Here is a 19,744-nt window from a genome sequence, read left to right on the forward strand (position 1 = left end):
CTGGGTGCAGGCCTCCTAACCCTCTAAACCTGGAGGAGGAGAACCCAATGCTGGCTCCTTGAGCTCTTGCAGGCTCCCATTTCTTGGGCCCAAAAGGCTGGAGGGCGCCCTGATTGAAAGGAAGAAAGCCCCGTCTGCTTTGTGCACAGTAAAAAAGCCAAGAGCTGGCCCAGGAGCACCCCAGATGAAGTGTGGAGTGCCAGCTGCCCTGGGGCCTGCCTGCCCTCCGGCTCCCTCCTGCCCTTTGAGCCCAGTCATGCTGGAGCCCGTCAGCATTGCCTGGGAGCTGCCATGTGCCAGGTCTCATGCTAGGTGCTGGCTGAACTCTCTCACTTGAAACCAAGTCCAGGAAAAACGTGAACATCTCCTTTGGCATCTTCCACATCCCCTCGGGGTTGACCCTGCCTCCTCTGACCATCCATTCTAAGCCTTCAATCCCTTTGGAATGATGGAACAGAGAAGAGGAGGGCAGAGCAGATCCCAATCTATAGTGAACACAGAGGTGCGCCAGCGACATCTAAGTGGAGAAGGGACGCCAGGAATCTACTTCCCCGACCCCTGCCCCATGCTGCCACTGACCCACTTTCCCCTCCTCAGGGCTGGCTGCTCGCCTTCCCCAGGGGCTCAGAGGCAGAGCCCAAGCCCAAGGCTGGGAGGCAGGATGCCGAGGTTCCTGGCCTACCCCACGCCCATGCCCCAGTTTCTCTGGTCACCCAGAAAGGAGGGGGCAGCTGCCCGCCCTCCCTCCTGGAAAAGGGAAGGAGAGAAAGTAGGGAGCGTGCTGGGAGGTGCTGGGCAAGGAGGCGTTGTCATGAAGCTTGTCTCCCTCCCACGCTGCGGCTAAGGAACCTGGCTGCCTCCTCCTGGGACCCTGTCACCATCTAGACTGGCTCGCACGGTGGGCCTCACTCTTGCCCTCACCTCTGGGCAAGGGCACAGAGGATAGGACAGTGATCAGAGCAAGCCTCTGCCCAGGACCCAGGGAGGTCCTCCGACCTGGCCGGCAGAGCCCAGGCAGGGGCCAGATTCAGTCAGTCCTTCAATCCCACTGAGGGGAGCAGACATGATCAGTTTCAGAAAAATAAAGAAAAGCTCACTCCTTGAGCCCCCTTTTGCCTGAAGAGAAGCAGATACCAGGGAGAGGCCTCCTCAGGGAAGCAGTGGCCTCTGCCTGTATTCCCAGGACTGCAAGAGGCAAATCAGGCCAAATGCTGGCATCCAGCCCAGTCCAGCCCACAGGTAAGTCGATCAGCTCCCATTCCCCAAGGAGGAGGGGTGAGCCCCAGAAGTAAACTGCTCCAAGTCCCGGCCTGCCGCCCCTCATTCGGGACACTCTCTCTTACTAACTCGCTTGCAATGAGGACAGAGATGGACCATCTTCTACTTTTTCTTCTGTTTCCCCTCAGGCTAAGGTCAGAGTCAGAAATGTTGGGGAGGGGGCCGGCCCCATGGCGTAGCAGTTAAGTGCACGCGCTCCACTGCTGGCCACCCGGGTTCGGATCCCAGGCGCGCACCGACGCACCGCTTGTCAGGCCATACTGTGGCGGCGTCCCACATAAAGTAGGGGAAGATGGGCATGGATATTAGCTCAGGGCCAGTCTTCCTCAGCAAAAAGAGGAGGATTGGCATGGATGTTAGCTCAGGGCTGATCTTCCTCACAAAAAAAAATGAATAAATAAAATAAAATTTATAAAAAAAAAAAATGTTGGGGATACTCAACAAACACTTGCCAAATAGGCAAGTTCCTGCACTGAAAGAAATTGAGGGGAACCAGGAACAGCAGAGAACTCTCTGCCCCTCACCCAGGCCTGCTGTTGTGTGCCCTAAGGAAAGAGGAGTGAGTCTTCAGGGATACGGGAGAGGGTGGGAGGTGCTCAGGGGCCAGGGCACCCAGGTCCTGGGGACTAACCGTTCTTATCATTCCCCCTGCCCACGGCCCCATGCCCTTCCTGAGGCTCTCTGCAGGGCGTCCACAGGGGAAGCAGACACCTGCGTGCTCTAGCTACAATTTGTGATTTCATTTTACTTCCTTGGAGTCCAAAGGCACATGGTTTCCAGGCTTCTGCCAGGCGCAGGATACCCGCAGCCCCAGCCCAGATGCCATCCTGAGCTCTGGGAATAGTAGGTGCTGGGCCCCTTGAAGAGGAAGAGCCACGTGGAGGCTGGTCGTCTCCCTGGCCCAGGGCAGCTATAACTCCACAAGTGAGAGAGCCAGTCCTGGAGCCCCAAGAAAACTCAGCGGGAAGGGCCTCAGGGGCACACCCCCAAGCAATGATCCCAGCTCTGAGGCCTCCCCACAATCCTAAAATGAGGTTCCCAATCTCTAGCCCCCTCCCCTTCTCCCTCCTTCCTGAACATGAGAAGACAGCGTCTCCCCCTGCTGGGGGGATCCGGAAAGCCAGCCAGGAGGCAAAGCCAATTCTATAGGCCCCACTCAGGAGGCCCCTCCTGGCCAGGCTCAGTGCCACCCCCAGACTGCCTGCCTCCTGCACCAGTGGACGCCTCCAGCTACCACCACACTCCTGCCAGCCCTGGCAGAAGTGGGTGCAAGGCGAACGTGGACCACCAGCATCTGGAAAGGCAACCCAGTACCTCATCTACCTGAGGCTGATTAATTTAACCTTTCACTCTCAGGGAATGAGACTCCCAAGCTAGGAAATGTTCTTCCCAAGCCACCAACAGATGCCTCTGGGCAGCCTCTGTTCCCTTGGCCAAGGGTTAGACTCCAGGCCCACTGTGACTGGAGGTGGCTCCTGGACAGGTCAGCATAGTAGGTCAGAGGAAAGGAGCAGCTGGCACTACTGCCAGACCTTCCTAGGGGCAGTGTCCAGCTGAGATGGGCAAGGGACCGATGAGAACCCACCAGGCCTCTCCTCTTCCCGTCACCAGCCCAGCCTCAGAGGAGGAAGCAGGAAGTCAGAGCTTGACAGCCCACCCTCCAGCACCGGAGTCACACAGACCTCTCCATGTCTAACACCTGGCACAGCCCCTACAGATCAAATGAAGCCAAGGCAGAGGCAGGAGGATTTGAGGGGGAACTGCAAACCCTGCGGGGGGGGGGGGGGGACCGGTGGCACAAGCGGTTAAGTGCGCGCCCTCCGCTGCGGCGGCCCGGGGTTCGCCGGTTCAGATCCCGGGCACGCACCGACGCACCTCTTGTCGAGCCATGCTGTGGCAGCGTCCCATATAAAGTAGAGGAAGATGGGCATGGATGTTAGCCCAGGGCCAGTCTTCCTCAGCGGGAAAAAAAAAAAAAGAGGAGGATTGGCAGATGTTAGCTCAGGGCCGATCTTCCTCACCAAAAAAAAAAAAAAAACCCTGCAGGAGGGGGCTCACCAGGCAAAGCCAACTTGGTGAGTCTCAGGAGCCCAGTCTCCTCCAGCTGGCACTCCACTCCACCTGCAGCCTGCGCCCAGGGGATATCACACTGGAGAGGGAAGGGGGGTGCGGCCTTGACCAAGACAAATGGCACAAAGCCAAACAATCCCACCAGCTTCCAGCTTCCAGCTTCCCTGACTCTGCTGGAACCCCTCAGGACCCCAGTCAGGGCCTCTCCCACGTATCGCCAGCACTGTGTCCCCACAACAGAGAGCATCAGGTCCAGCAAAGTGGTGATGGGGAATGAGACGGGAGGGGGGCCTGGACTCTCCCCTGATGCCACTTCTGTACCATCCTGCAAATGGGCTTGCATCTCCAAGCCCTAGTTTCCCTATCTGTAAAAGAACGAAAAATATCCCTCCACCCCTACAGAAAAAGATGTGGGGGACAGGATGGACAGTGGGGGGTTAAAGTTGAGCAAGATGGACTCTAACCCTTTAAGACTGTGCAGAAGGAGACAGCCAAGGAGAGAAGGCAGTTATTACTCTGACCACACTGACCCATGACCCTCCTGTGAAACTCCTGAGGGTCCAGCTCAGGCCACTTGGACACATCCTCATGGGCATACACCCAGACCCACCCGTACACAAAGCTGCCTAGAGTCCCACCCATAGACTATTTCTGGTAGCACTAGGCAGGCTCCTAGGAGCAGAGGGGAATAGGAAATCTCAGAGTCAAAGACCCCAAATTGGGAATCCACCATATCCAGAGTCCAAGAGGAGAAGGGTAGTCTACCTGGACTCAAAGGAGAGAGCCAAGACTCCTCTACCAACATGTTCCTGCACCCCCACCCCAATACCACACATCCCAACACAGGCTAAGGCCAAAGGCCCTCCAAACCTCCACCAAGAAAAAAGTATAGAACACAGAGATACTCCACCAGAAAGAGAAGCCACCACCACAAAAAGGAAGCTGGGCATTCAGCTATTGTGGGGACTTCTTCCAACATCATCCCCAGACCGCCCAGAGATTCAGGGACACACATCCCCCATCAGGCCTGCCTGTCTTGGCAAACAGGGCAGGGCGGAGCTGAAATTGAAGGCTCCCGAGTTAAGAGGGCAGGCTTGGGGACAGAGTTGGACCCATGCCCTCCCAAGGCCAGGCTGGACCATTGACCCATCAATTCCCAGGTCTACCCCACGGTCAATAACTTCAGGTTTGCCTCTGCCCTGTTCTCGAAATGCTTCTCCACTCCTGACCCCCACGTTCCCTTACAGCTCAGACCCTGAAGGTCAGCTGGCCTGGGATGGAAAACCACACAGGTGATCGCAACCAAAGCCACCCCAGGGTGCTCTTCTCCAGCCTCTCAGCTCTTACCCGACTCGGTGGGAGAGTTCATGCCGGCTCTGGGCCCGCAGGAAGCTGGCGTTGGGGGCTGGGACGGGAGGGGGTGGAGCCGCGGCGATGTCAAGAGAGAGAGACGATAACAGACAGACGGACGGGACAGGAGCCCGGGGCCGCTGTGCCTCTAATGCCCATCCGAGGCCATCCTTCGGGGCGAGGCAGTCAGGCACTCAGAACGGCATCCCTGGGGAGAGATGGAGCAGGGTTAGAGGCCCCCAACTCAGGAATCTGAGAGTCGAAGGAGACCTCGGAGGGTTGTCAGTTTACACCTGGGGAAGAGAGGGAGGGACACCTGCCCAGAGGCACAGAGGGAAATCGGCAAAACTGGACCAGACCCTGGTTTCTTCTCTAACTGGTGAGGTTTCCAACACTCAAAGGATGGGAAATGGCTACTGTGGCCCCATCCAAACAAACTCCTTTTCAGGCAACAGCGTCCACTGCCAGGCGGGGAGACCTTACAGACTCCTGAGGGTGCTTGATGTGGGACTAGGCGTGCACCGACAGAGAAAGCGCAGGGAGGCTTCTGAACTCTGTCCATGGCAGTGGGAAGATACAGGGCAGATCTGGAGACCCTGGCAGAAGTTAAGGGAGAGACTGGTATCCCAACCCCCTAGCCTGAGCTGGGACTCTCAGGTGGACAGTTCAACTTCTCCCTACTTTCTGATCCTTGTGCCACCCAACTCTGGAAATGCGACGTGCTCTGTCTTGGTCTCCCCCATTCAACAACGGGTCAGGGAAAGAGGGTAACCAACCCTCTTCTACCCATAACCCATGCTGTTTCCAGGAATTTGGAAAGGCTCCACATCCAGCGCCCCCCAGACTAGGGGCCCAGGGCCCAAGCCCAGGGCTTTTTGTGTGTTGTACAAGTTGTACCCTGTGCCCATGGCTCTGCCTGCCAAGCCAGGGGTCTGACACAGGCTGAGTCCGCCCAGAATAAGGGACACCTTTTTCCAGTTTGTACAAAGGTACCGAAAGGTCCAGCAGTAGGCCTGTGTAGCATATAGTAATGGAGGATGTCCCAGTATTACAGGACCATGAGTTTGCCAACCTAACCCCACTCCTCCAGCTCCCCACCCCCTCCAGCCCCATAGCTAGTCCTCAAGCCTCAGACACTACGCATGCACCCACCTGGGCCCATCCCTAACAGCCCATGATCCACCCTAGACATTATCTCATTCATTTTCTTCCAAATGAAGGCAGGCCCTCCAATACCCAGTGAAAGCAAGGTAGCAGGAAGCAATCAGATGAGGCTGAGAGGAGCCCGATGTTTAAGCCCTAACTCTGCTCCCCTAGCTAGGAACAGGCAATCAGCTCTGCCCCCTGAACAGCCCCACCTCCCGGCAGGATTAATTCTCAGTAAGTCTTGCATTCTCATCAAGGAGTCCCAGGGGTGGGGCCCATTTGGAGCCGAGGAGCCCCGCAGTCAGCCGTGGCAGGGACACGTGACCACAAACACACACACACATGCACGCACAGGCACGTGCACACACCTGAGGTCTTCCTAAGTTTGCTGCCCCCTGCTCTCGCCCACAGAGTTTGGAGTCTGTAGCTGGAGAAAGGTGCACTCAAATGGGGAGGTGCAAGGAAGCAGCATGAAGGGGCTGAATTGCTACCGGCAGGCACAGGTGTGGGGCAAGGACAAAAGAGGCTGAGCAGGGCTGGGGCCAAGCTCAGGAATTCGGCAGGTGGGGCTGTTGGTGTCTGGCAGGGCCCGCATGGGCAGGCAGCTCAGCCCGTGCCCACCCCAGGGCTGGCGCCCAGTCCTGCTCACACCCTTTCCCGTGGGCTGGGGAACACAGGTTCAGAAATTCCCACGATTCCCAGTAGCTGAGCGGCCCAGCCCCTCTCCTTAGTGAAACGCACACAGGATGCTCAGAAGGGGCAGAGCCTCAAAGACACAAAAACTAGATTAAGATCAGCCCTGAGCCCCCACTGCCCTCACCTCCTGGGGAGAAGAGACCGGGAGGGGCTCCTAGAACTGCCTGTGGGCTCAGTTAGGCTGCACTCTTCACCACCCTGCAGGATGCAGCAGGACCCCTGGACCCCTGTCCACCTGCAGAGAGTGTCTGCCAACCCTCGTCAAGCCTCCGAGCGAAGAGGAGCCTCCCTGGGAAACAAAGCAGCGTTCCCAGCCTGATCAGGACAGGAGTAGATTCTTGTCTGGGTAGGGCATGAAGGGGAAAAAGGGCAGCATGATGGTGAAAACCTGAGCTATTTGCTCCCTCCTTTGCCGGAGAAACTCACTGCTGATTATTGTTATATAAGGGTCTCGGTGGGCAGTCAGGGACCAAGAGCTGTGTGGCTCCTGGATGACCTGAGACTTGGATGCCAAACCAGTGAGCAGCCCGGCTTCTGTGACGTGGTACGTAGGCAGACTCCAGGGCCCTGCCCCACCCCCATGAACTCTCTCTTCCAGTCAGACCTCTGTCCCACTCCGGGATCCAAACCCACCTCCCAGCTCCAGCTAGGACAAAGAATGAGGGAAACCGACTGCATCTCACCTTACAAGCTCATGGCTAAGCCAGGGTAGGTAGGGCAAAAACCCTAGAGGGACACCCTCCACCCCACTCATGAGCAACAAAAACTCTGGCAGAGGGTGGGAGGAGAAGGGCAGACAAGTGAGGGAGACATGGAGCAATGTAATGCCCCAAAGGCCACAAGTTCACAATGCTGCCCTGCAGGTTGCTTGTCCCTCAAACAACTCCCTCAGAATTCCTGGGGAGTCGGTGTCTCTTCGAGGGCCTCTCAGGAACCTGGACTCCAGCACCACCAGGCAGCCCCCTCCCAACACACCAGCTCTGGCCCCACTAGAGGCAGGCCCAAGTCCTGAGCACCGAGGCTGGGGTCCCCTCCCCAGGTCACAGGCAGCCAGGTGAGCTGTCTGAACCAAATCCTGTGAGCCAGAGATTGCTCACAATCTGAGATCTGCCCCAAAGACTTCCTCAGAAAGCTACAAGCCCAGACATCCCAGTCTAAGGCACAAAGAACCCTCATCTTGACATCCCCTGACCAGGGCCACAGCAGACCACTTTCCCCAGCCTCCAGGAGCTTCCATCACCTTGTGCCTCCCCTCAGCTGGGCCCAGAAGTCTGGGATTATCGGGGCCCCGAGGGGTGGCTGACTTGGATGTCCAGGCCCCAAACTAAGGGAAGGGGGAGGGCAACAAGGGAGGAAAAAAGGCACCAGGCTGACAAATTCATTTTTGCAATCGGCCCATTTCTGTTTGTCTGCTCAGACGCAGCTCCAGGCATCTGCACAAGCCAGATGGAGGAGGCTGCTATTTCTAGAAAAAAATGGGGGGGTGGGGGGGTTAAGACGGGCAGGAGGGAGGAGGTGGAGGCAGAGGGCAGAGGACCAGGTCTGTTTGCCCTAAAACCTCAAGCACAATGATACCCCTCCCCAGCACTACCAGACAGGGTCCCCATTCAAGAAAGGGCTGGGGCCGCACGCACGGGGCTAGGGTGAGGTGTGGTGGGGAAAAGAAAGGCAGAGAAAGTTTAATTAGCCAAAGTCGGCTACAATAGGCCCCCTCACGGGCTGCATCAGGTTTTCATTCATGAGCAAGCAACAGTGCTCCAAAAATGCCAAGAACCGCCCCCCCTCGCAGTCTCTCCCCCACCCCCCCACCAACACGAGTGCGTCCTCTAGCAGGCTGGCTGAGCCTGATGCCGTGTTCCAGACATCCCTCCTCAAAGGGATGTGAGTAGGAAGAATTAATTATTAAAGAGCAGCTGGTACTTCGGCACGGACTGCACTCCCCCCAGCCCCTTTAGCTGATCCCCCCTCTCCCTGTTGCAGAAACACAAACTACCCCCACCATCCCCAGACCCCATTTCACAGCTAAGATGCCACCTCTAGGGAAGGGAAAGCAAACCTTTGTCTCTGCAGCAACTTGGAGTGGGTGGGGCACGTGCTACTGCTGCCCCCCCCAAATTACAGGATCCAGCCAAAGAGGAGGACATACTGGGGGGAGGCTGACACAGAGCTAACATGTTCTCCATCCTTGCCCCCAAGTGACTTGTACCTAGTGTCTGTCTCTCTGGCTCCCGGAGTGCATGCATTTCCAGGGCAGAGTGCAGATGCTGGGGGGCCCACCCCTCTAACTCAGAGAGACCCCTGCCTGCCTTGTCAAGACATAGCCCAGATCCAAGTCCAAGGGGACACAGGGCAAAGAGAGGATTCAAGAGAAGGGGCAGGAGGCAAACCAAGATCCCCCCAAGCTTTGTGTTTAGGAGAGAGAGGAAGGAGGGAAGACTGGAATGAAGAAGCAGGCAGCCCCCAACATGGCTCACCCACCATTCCCAGCCTAGCCTAGCATCTCAAGAGCCAGCATAAGCTCAGGGGCTCTGGTGCCCAGAACTCGGGCTGAGAACCCTCCCTGCCTACATCCTCTGAACCTGAGAAGGCCCAGGGCATGACCCAGCCCCAGGCTCCAGTCTTGCAAGGCAGTCTGGATGGGGGTCCCTCTGGCCAAGACTCCTGATCTCCCATCCCCTGTCTCCTTTTGTTCCTATGATCTGGCTCCGTCCTCCCCCTCCAGGTGGACCCTGAACCCAATCACCATCACCACCACCCCCAATCGCCAAAGCTAATTCCAGGCCCCAGAAGCACAGTGGTCACTGTCAGAGTGGTGGGTCTCTTGAGCAGCCCCCCAAAAGCAATTGCAGCTGCTACCCTTCCTCTTTAGAGACACACCTCATCTCAGAAGGCCAACAGTGGGGATATCAGGTGGTCACCTCCTCCCCCAAATGGGGCACCCCCACCACCCCTCTTCTCCCTCCCCACCAACCAGACTCCCAGATTAATTACTTATCACTCAGCCAGTTCTCATCTTCCCCAGAGCCCCCAGAGAAGGGTGGGGTTGGGAAGCAGCCTCCTCCAAGTTAAAAGGCACAAGCAGTGTCTCCGCCTCCATAAGATACAGACCCAGGATGAAAAATGAGGGGCATCTACCCCAGACACGAAGTGGGGGAGCTGCATTTCATCGCCTAGCTTGCTCTCTCTGGCTCCAGGGTGTCAGACAGGAGAAGAGGGTGGGAACAAACGCAGTAACGCCTCACCGGGGAGGGGGCGAGAATAATAGAAGAGAGGAGAAGTAAAGTGGGCCCGCAGGCCCCCTCCTCATGCACGGAAGTCAAGGACACAAAATCAAGGATGCGTTCCTAGGTATGGGTAGAAGCGCTGCGGGCTGGGCAGCGCCCCTCACCTCAGAGTACCAAGAAAGGGGTGTCCAGCGAAGAAGGGTCTGCATAGAATCCGGGTGCCGAGCTCAAATCGCACTGCAACGCAACACGCGCCGCCCGGGAGAGGACAAATCAGACAGCCCCGGCCGGTCTCCGGGCCATTTAGGGGCGCGGGGCGCGGGAAGGCGGGACCCTCCCTTACCTGGGGAAGGCGCCCCTGCATGGGAGGGGCGGGGAGGGGCGCGCGCGGTAACCCCGAGGCCCGGCTCCCGGGCTGGCGATACTCCCGGAGGGCGCCGGCTGGCACCGGGCGTCGGGAGGAAGGAAGGGGGGCGCGGAACGCGGCGCGCGCGCGGGGAGCCCACAGGCAGCGAGGGCAGGAGGAGGGGGCGCCGCCTCGCGTCCGGGGGGCCGGGGGAGATGGGATCAGGGTGGTGTGGCGCGCTCACCCCCTGCGGCTCGAGCTCCGGCTTCGCGGGCGGCGGCGGCAGCAGCGGCGGCGGCAGCAGCGGCAGCGCCTCCTCGACGGCTCCTCCATCTTTGCGGCGGCTCCTCCGGCTCCGCTCGCCGCCGCCACCAACAACAACATTCGGAGACGTCACTCCCGTCACGTGACCCGACCCGGAGCTAAAAATAGATCTAGACCCCCCCCCCCCCCTTTCTGCTTCAGCCACTGCCAACCCCTCCCCTCCCTCTCGGCCCTCCCTGCCGGGCGGGACCAGCAGCGCCACCGTGACAGCTTCTTAAAGGGCCGGTACCCAGCAAAGGGTTGGGCTGGGGAGGGGGTGGAAGGAAAGGGATCGGAGCCCAGCGAGTAGTAGTAGAAGGAGCGCTGCAGGGGGCCGGGTTTGGCTGCTGTGGCTCTGCCTTTGGGACGCTCGACTTGCCTCCTTGCTCTTCCTCGACTTCCTTTTCAGACCGTGGATGGTGCAATCGTTGCCTGCCTAAGCTTCTCCCTAACACGCCCTCCCGCGGTGGGGGAGGGGAACTAGGGATGGATTCCTAGGAGCTGGGAGGGCCGCGGAGGCCCCAGCTAGGACGCCAGGCTGGGGGTGGTGGCTGGGACCAGTCTTGAACCCTCCAGCTCCGACCGCACACACCGCATTCATGCCGGGGAAAGGAAAGACTGGGAAAGGTCAGAGTATGATTGTAAGAGTCCAAAGCCTTCAAAAGGAAGACTTCCGGTCCGTGACTTTGGTGCTATCCCCCTCTACAACTCCCCTGAGGACACAATATGAGTATATGTGATTAAACCTAGGCGGTTTGTCAATGACCCAGTGATTCCACTAACAAAAATTTATTCTAAGAAAATAAACATTGTTGTGTTCAAAATGAGTATAGAAGGAAAAAGATTGCTTATAATGATGTGAAAAGTTGGAAACAACCTAAATAACCATCAGTAGGGGATTGGCAAATAAACTAGGGCACATCCATTCAGTTTCCACTGAATACCATCCAGACATTAAAAATGATATAGGTCTACATTGACCTAAGAAGATATATTGTTTTCTTGAAAATCAGGAATCAGAGAGTACAGAATTGTTCCATTTTTGTGAACAAGAAACTAGATCCATATGTCTGAGTATGTATGTATCTAAAAAAATCTAGAAGAATATATACCAAAATATTCGCCTTTGCTTTCTCCTTTATCTTTTTCTGTGTATCTGAAATTTTGCAACCATCATGTACTACTTATCTAATCAGAGAAAGTAAATGACATACATACATGTTCCTGTAATAAATGACAAACGTTCTTCCTACAAACTATCTCATGAATCAGTCCACTCCGCCCCATCTCCATCCCCACCCCTTTTTCTCAGCCAAATCACCTTCCACCTGAGACACTGCAGCTGCCTCCTGACCAGTCCACTCCCTGCATCCATCCTAGCCTTCTCCCAAAGACAGAGTGACCTTTTTAGAACATAAATATAATCAAAGGAGGGCTTAAAATCTTTCCAATTTTGTCCCTGAAATCCGTATGTGGCCCAGAAAAGTGGTTTTCAAACTTTAGGGAACTTACAAATTACCTGAGGAGCTAGTTCAAAATGCTAATTCCTGATCCCCACTGACAGAGCTTATTTTTCTGTGGGGATGGGGCCCAGAAATCTTCATTTTTAATAAGTACTCCAGGGGATTTTGCTGCAGCTGGCCTTCTCGTCAAACTTGGGGGAAAAACCAACCTAGAAGCTTCTACGTGATCTGGTCCCTGCCTACCTCACCTCTCTTCCCTTAGCTCTCTGTACTCCAGCCATTGTGGCTCTCTCTCATGTCCTTGAATAGCGTGTCCCTTGATCCTCGGGGCCTTTGCACAGACTGTTTTTTCTTTCTGGAATGCTCCCCTCCTCTCTTCTCTTTGGCCAACTCTTACTTATCTGCAGAGCTCAATTAAATATTACTTCCTGAAATAGGCCTTCCTTGGTCCTTTCATTAAATTAGATCCCCTTGTTATACATGCTTTCATGGACCCTGATAACAATTTGTAAATATACATCTATTTATGGCATTATTGGTTCAGTGTCCGTCCCTTTCCCTAAGCTGTAAGCTTCTTGAGCTCAGAAACCACACATTGCCTCCCAGCACACTGCCTGGAACAAAAAAAGACAATGAATGTGTATTGAATTCAATGAATGAGTGCTAAAAGATTAAGCCAAGGTAAGCATTTTTTGACCAGACAATGGACTCTTAGCAAAAGACCGCCCCAACAATGTCATCCCATGTCACTCCAAGACAGAGGTCCTCCTGCCTCTGTCCCATAATGATGGTGCCACCCATTTGCTGTTGCTCTGGTACAACCTTGTGATATCTCTTGGGCGGTTGGGTTGGATTGGGGTTTTGCTTTCTCAGTGCTTATGTTTTGCCCCCTCAAGCAGAGTATGAGCCACTTGAGAAAAGAGATAAGATCACATTTTTTTTTTTTATGCCTTTCCAGCACCTAGCATGTCACCTTGCACATAGCAGATACTCAGTAAAGGCTTGGGGACTCTGAAGACTCTGAAATATCTTCTCTCGAGATCTCAGAACATGGGGAAAGAATCTCCCCATCTGCTATGATGGACGTCAATAACTGTCTCATGGAGCACCTTGGCTACATACTTCCCACTCCACAGATGAGGGAGCTGAGGTTTGGAGAAGCTAAATCACTTGCCCAGAGTCACAGAGTTCATGCAAGCAAGAACTGGGATTCAAACCCAGGTCTCTGTCCCCCAAACACAAGGAACAGGGCCTGGGGGAGCTGGGATCCCAAGCCCAATACTCTAGTCCTCTTCTCTGGGGGTCCCTGAGATAAGCACCTCAGTCCCCCAGTGGCCAAATGCCCCAGAAGTTACCAGAATTTACTCTATGGGGCCTTGCTGAGCTCTCAGATTTCCCCTCCTTGGGTAAGTGGGGGTTAAATAATTCCACATTCATTCCACATGTTTCTTGTGTACCTGTGGTAGGTGCTGGGGATATAGAGATGATTCTGCCTTTAAGGAACTTAGAATAAAACTGTCTTTTGTTATGAGTCCCTAGAGTAGGCGCTTGCCAAGACCAGTCACCATGCATACAGGGGGCACAGGCTATCTCATTAACCACTGCCTCAGTTTCCACATGTAGAGTGAGCCTGCAGATGGGATCAAATAGCTGACTGGGGAACTTCTGACCCTGGGACCCAGGGGCAACTTTGGCCTCTTGGTAGAAGGAAGTCAGTCTCAGAGGAGAGCCCGGCATTAACCTATAGCCTGACAGGTTGGCAGCACTATTGGACTTTGAGAAGGAGGCATCAGTGCTGGGGAGTGGAACGACGAGTGGTGAGCAACCCTGCTAGAGGCTCCGGGAGTTGCTACTCCACCTGGAATCATGAGAAATGTCCTGGCCAGTACCTGAAGTAGAAGAGAAAGCAACCTTCCTCTCTGCTCGAGGGACACTGCTGGACTAACAGCTAGCACCCATCTCCTCCACATGCCCTCTCACTCACCCGGGTTCATGCCTTCTAAAGTTAGCATTGCCTGGGGAATAGACAAGGCACCCAGTTCGAATGTGCCCTCACCTCCAAACTCTCACCCAGAATTTCTCCTGGGTGGAAATACTCAGATCCATGGGCAGGATTCCAGAGGCTCTGGGAGGCTCTGGCCAGGGTGGTCTGGGCCACAGCTCTGGTCTCTGGTGGAGCAATACTTAAGTGGCCCTGCTGGCCTCTAAAGAGTGCCTGGGGTGGAAACAGTCCAGTTCTGAATACAGCATCAGGCAGATAATAATATAGAACAAGGAAGAACTGAGCTGATAAGCCCAAGCAATACACATTTACTAGATATTTATCAAAGGAAATATGCATTCTTTAAAGCTTTCATCAATTACCAAGGGCAACGTGTACACAGAGGCATCTTGTTTCTATTCCATTCAGCAAGAATTGGTTGAGCATATTGAAAAGTTATGAGGCCAGCACAGTGCTAGGTACCATGGGGACTGCAAAAAATTAAGAAAACAGGACAGGAGGTGAGAAAACCTGGGTCCTGGGATCAGCTCCGTCCTGGTGTGTTGTTGGATGAGTCATTTCCCCTCTGGGCCTTGGTGTCCTTATCTGGGAAACAGGACCTGAACTTCTGTTCTCTGAGGTCCCTTCCAGTTCTGACACTCTGTGAATTCCAAATTAGATGTGATGGCAGATGTGACAGCATCCAGCATAGAGCTGGGCTTCAAAGCTTAAGCTGGACCTTCATTCCTTTGGGATGCTTTAAGGTCCAGGCCTGCCCCAGGGCTGTTTACAATATGCTCAAGTGCCAGAAGAGAGTTTATTTCTGGGCAAACAATCCATGTGCCCCCAAGGCACAAAGCAAAGGCAGGTCCTTGAGGACTGAGTTATGCAGAGTATAATGAAAACTGCCCCCAGGATGCTGGAGTTTGGCCCAGGCCTCCCTGTGTGACCCTGGACAAGTCCCTTCCCTCTCTGGGCCTCTGTTTCTTCACCTAGGATGAGAGGATTGGACTGGATTTCCTTCCTTCCAGTTGGAGACATTTCTGGATTGTTCAACAAGGTGAAGTTGAGAAGGAAGAGTGGAAAAACAGTTCCTCCTCCCTTCCGTTTCCCCCCTTCCCCATTTCCTCTCCTCTGGGCTTAGGGCAGGACGAAACTAGTTTCAGACCAGCATCCAGCATAAAGTCATGCTGGACTGTTTGAGATGTTTGGGAGAAGAGCAACAGACAGGTGCCTGGGCAAGCTGCCACCCCTCTAGACCTCAGTTTCCTCATCTGTAAAATGGCATGGTTGGATAGATGACTTCCAAGGACTTTTCCAGCTCTGCGAGCTAACCGTTCTAGAGTTGTGGCTCAAAAATACAAAAACAAAACAAGGAGGGCCTGACTGGAGGCGAGGGCCTCAGTGATTCCTCACTTGAGAGCCTTACCTGACCCTTGACTCCTTCTATCCTTTCCCAGGCCTCCGAGCTCTTGCCTTCCTGGCCCAGAGAATCGGAACAGGCCACTGTCTCCACACTCAGCAATGGCCAAGCCTGGGGAAAGCCAGCATCATGGCTCCTGAAACAATCTGTGAATTTGTTTAAAAATAAAGACTATTCTGGGTGCAGCTACCACCTTTCGTCACGGTGCTTAAAAAAAAAAAAAGATTATATATGTATATATATATGTATGTATGTGTGTGTATATATATGTTATTTAGAGAGAGAGAGCAGAGCAAAGCTGCCAGTCCCCTAGTCTGCAGGTCCCACATTGACCAAGAGCCTCCCATAGCTGCCAGCTACCTGCTAAAGGACAGCAGGTGACCAGAAGGCCTGGGACAGAGGTGAGAACCGAGGACAGGGCTTCTCAGCCCAGTTCTTCCCAGTGGCATGAAATGGCCCACATCAAGCCTTCTTACCCTCCTAGCAGCAAAAAGAGCAAGAGGTTCAGGGGGATGGCTAAAAAGGAAGCCTATCCTCTCCCCCACCTCCCTGCTGGGATCTGGAAGTGAGGCCCAGGATTTCCTGGACTGTAGGGGGTTCCTGCCTGCCTGTTCAGGAGTCAAGGCCACATGAACAAACAGTGCAAGGACAGCTATAGCCAGTCACATCCCACACGTCTGCAGGTTCTTCCAGAGTGTCTTCTCTGGGCAGAACATGCATGTCCAGGAGTGGGCAGAGGGTGCACATGTGCCTGCCCTCTGGGAGCTTATGATCCTGTGGAAACAAGAGCCTCAGGAAGCAGAGTGGAGCAGTGGGGAAAGAGGGAGCCTGGGAGACACAGGCCAGCTCTGCCTATAGAAGCTCAGGCAAATCATCTGCCCACTCTGAGCCTCAGTTTCCCCTCTGTGATTGGAGGGTTGAACCCTGTGCTTCTGGAAGGCCCTCTTGGTCTTGAGGTCATGAAACGATAGATAACAAGACACAATGGACTTACATGCTACAAGGAGGGTCATGGACTAGAGCCTGGCCAAGTTACCTTCCCTCCAGCAAGTAGTCTTCAGTCAACATACATTTTGCCACCTTTTCTTTGTAAACATTTATTGAGCGACTTCCTTTTGAAAAGCCCTGTTCATATATATATATATGAACATAGTATAGCTCTCACAACAACTCTACAAGGTAGATATTATGTAGTCCATCTTATAGATGAGGAGATGGAGACCCAGGGAGGTTAAGCAATCAGTAAGTGGCAGGGCCAGAGCAGAACCCAGGCTCTCTGGGTGCAGTGCCAGATGAGGTCTCCCAAGGTTTGAAGGGTCTCCCCCAAATAGGCAGAGACAATCATGTCCTCTTTCTCCTGTGAACTCCTTGAGGACCCAGGACACCCCAACAAGAAGTCCTTGATTTATGTGTCTGGAAGGCACACGCCATCATCCTCAAGCAGCAGGGTCTCTGGCACATCAGTGAGGACACGTCCTGCCCTGCAGACATAGCAGCAGGCAACAGACTTTACCTGCACCATTTCATTTCATCCTCCCAACCCCACAAGGTGGACGTTATTATTATTATTATTATTATCCCTACTTTTAAGATGAAGGACCTGAGGCTCAGGGGACTTAAAGAACTTGCCAAAGGCCATAAACCCAGTAGGTGAAGACACAGGGATCTGACCCCAGGTTATCAGAGCCCAGAGCCTGACTGGTTTAACCACTGGACTCCACCCCAATGAGAGGGTAAAGACCTTCACCTAGACTGAGACTCTGCCACTTAACAGCTGTATGAACTTGGAAATTTACTTAATCTCTTAAAATCTATTTCCTGACCTGTAAAAATGGGCAATGACATCCTCCTCCCTGGGTTGCTGGTACAGGACCTGTGAGAAGGGCTAGCATGGGGCGTAGCAAAGGGTAAGCTCCACCCTCACGTCCAGCCTTGCTGTTACTCCTCCCTGGTTCTGGGCCAGCTAAAATGCTATTGGCCACTCCCATTTCCTGAGCAAGGTACTCACCTTCCACACCCGAAATGAAATGACCGCTGCTCCCAGCTATCTCCCATCCTCTCTCACCTTACTGTTTCTAGCTCTTGGGGTCTCCATCCCACTCTCCTTCCTCCCCATCCCACTTTGTAGAATTGCCTTGGGGGTGGATGGGGATGCAAGCCCAGATGTCCATCCCCAAGTCTGTTTCCCTGCCCCAGGGATCCTGCAGGGGCAAGGACTGCAGACTAGCGGTGCCAGAATTAGCAAATAAAAATACAAGATGCCCAATTAAATTTGAATTTCAGATAAACAAGGAATAATATTGTATAATTATATTGAGTTCATGACTTTTTAAAACTTATATTACTTATTTTTATACTTATCTTGAAAAATTATTCCTCATCTGAAATTCGAATTTAAGTGGGTGTCCTATATTTTATCTGGCATTCCTACCCCTAGACCTTGACATGAGGTTAGAAGACTGACCTTAATGGCAGACAGCCCAGCAAACGGTTTTCGTTAAAGAGTTTTTAAACAACTTTTAAGTATAATTTACATAACAGGAAACTTACTCATTTTAAGTGTACAATTCAACATTTTTTAGTAAATTTACCAAGTTGTACAACCATCACATAATCTAGGTTTAAAACATTTCATCACCCCAATAATATGCTCATTTATAGTTAATTCCTGTTACCGCCCCCACAAATGGCTTTTTAAAACATTTAATAAATTAATGATTTTTTTCTGCTGTAAAAGTCACAAATTCTCAATGTAGAAATTCTGGGGGGGAAAAATCAGAGAAGCACAAAGAAGAAAATAAAGTCACTCCTAAATTCATAATCCAATGAGAACAACTGTTAATAATTGGGTAAATACTTTTCCAATCTTTTTCCACATTCGTATTTTTTCAAGAACAATTTTTGTGTGTGTGATGAAGATCAGCCCTGAGCTAACATCTGCCAATCCTCCTCTCTTTGCCGAGGAAGACTGGCCCTGGGCTAACATCCGTGCCCATCCTCCTCCACTTTCTATGGGATGCCGCCACAGCATGGCTTGCTCAGCGGTGCATCAGTGTGCGCCCGGGATCCAAACCGGCGAACCCTGGGCTGCCGCAGCCGAGCGTGCGCACTTAACCGCTTGCGCCACCGGGCTGGCCCCTTCAAGTACAATTGTATCACACTGTTCACAATATCTTATCATCTAATTTTTTATATACTACATCATGAAAATATTCCCATGGCATCAAATCTTCTTCCACAACATCATTTTCAGTGGTTGTATAGTATTCCATTGTGTTGTTTTACCAATTTCTTTATTCAATCCCCTTTTCATGGACATTTGGGTTGTTTCCAATTTTTCGCTATTTATAATGCACATTCTTGTAGCTAAATCTTTGCACACGAATTATTTTCTTAAGATAAATTCTTAGAAGTGGAGCTGTTTTGTCAAAGGGTCTATACATTTTTAAAATTTTTGTTTTTGTTTATTTATTTTTCCCCCAAAGGCTCAGCAGATAGTTGTAGGTCATAGCTGCACATCCTTCTAGTTGCTGTTATGTGGGACGCGGCCTCAGCATGGCCGGAGAAGCAGTGCGTGGGTGCGAGCCTGGGATCCGAACCTGGGCTGCCAGTAGCGGAGCGCTCACACCCAACCGCTAAGCCACGGGGCCGGCCCAGGGGCTATACATTTTTAAGGCCTTTGATGATATTTTCTGACCCAGTAAGGGACCTAGTTGTCCAAGTCAGAAGCCTCCAGTAAGGTTCAGTCCAAGAGAAGAAGGCTGATAGATGGGGAAGGGGAGGTGGTTACAGGTGTTGGGGTGGGGACAGGTAGGGGAGTGCAGAGGAAACAAGCTACCAGGCGCTGAAGATTGTCAGGTACTGGGGAGACACTATGTGGGACCTCTCTGGAAACCAGAGCAATACTCTTGCCCCCCCTCCATCCTCTCCTCACCACCAGCCACAGGTGCTTCAGCAAGTCTTTCCCTGCTGCCGGCATGTATGCCTTGATGCTCCAAGCAAGCTGGATGCCAGTTCCCAGAGATTCACCCCGCTGCAGCTTGCCCTGAGCCCTGCCCACCCCCACAGCCCAGTGTGCGTCTGCCTGCCTTCCAAAGGCAGACTCTGGCACCCCATCAGAGGTCCAGCCTCCCTGCCCCCACCTTCCAGCCTTGGAGGAAGACCAACCGGGAGAGGCTTGGGGAGGTGGGTGTTGGATTGGGGGCATCGACCTTGGGATGACTCACAGGCCACCCCAGGGGAGAAAGGGGCTGGGGGATAAATGGATTGCAAACAAGAGGGAGGGGCTGAGGAGATGAGACTTGGTGCCTCCATTCGCCCGCGTCAGTTTCTTCAACATCTGCAGCGCGTGGGGTTGAGCGATCCCGCTAGGGTGCTGGGGGGGTAGGGCTGGGTGGCTGGCTGACGTTTGCTTCCCGCCTGCTGGGTCGGCCCGGAGCAGTTCATGAATGACTCACCTCATTG

The 19,744-nt window shown here is 53.4% G+C and overlaps 1 protein-coding gene across 4 annotated transcripts in view; it reads right to left on the minus strand.

The window, feature by feature from the left end:
- The window catches only part of HDAC5 (histone deacetylase 5), a 37,326-nt gene extending 26,841 nt beyond the window's left edge, over nt 1–10,485 (minus strand). For 3 of the 4 annotated variants that reach the window (XM_058561118.1, XM_058561117.1, XM_058561115.1), the window contains exons 1-2: nt 10,355–10,485; nt 4,696–4,906 (exon numbers count right to left, since the gene is read on the minus strand). In XM_058561118.1, coding sequence (XP_058417101.1) covers nt 4,696–4,717 — 22 coding nt within the window. In that variant the 5' untranslated portion in view covers nt 4,718–4,906; nt 10,355–10,485. Of the gene's footprint in view, nt 1–4,695; nt 4,907–6,664; nt 7,043–10,354 lie in introns of those variants that run through there. The other variant, XM_058561116.1, reaches the window with a different exon arrangement.
- Nucleotides 10,486–19,744: the final 9,259 nt, after the last annotated feature.

This window comes from Diceros bicornis, chromosome 18, assembly GCF_020826845.1.
Source record: "Diceros bicornis minor isolate mBicDic1 chromosome 18, mDicBic1.mat.cur, whole genome shotgun sequence".
In the NCBI taxonomy this organism is placed as follows: Eukaryota; Metazoa; Chordata; class Mammalia; order Perissodactyla; family Rhinocerotidae; genus Diceros; species Diceros bicornis.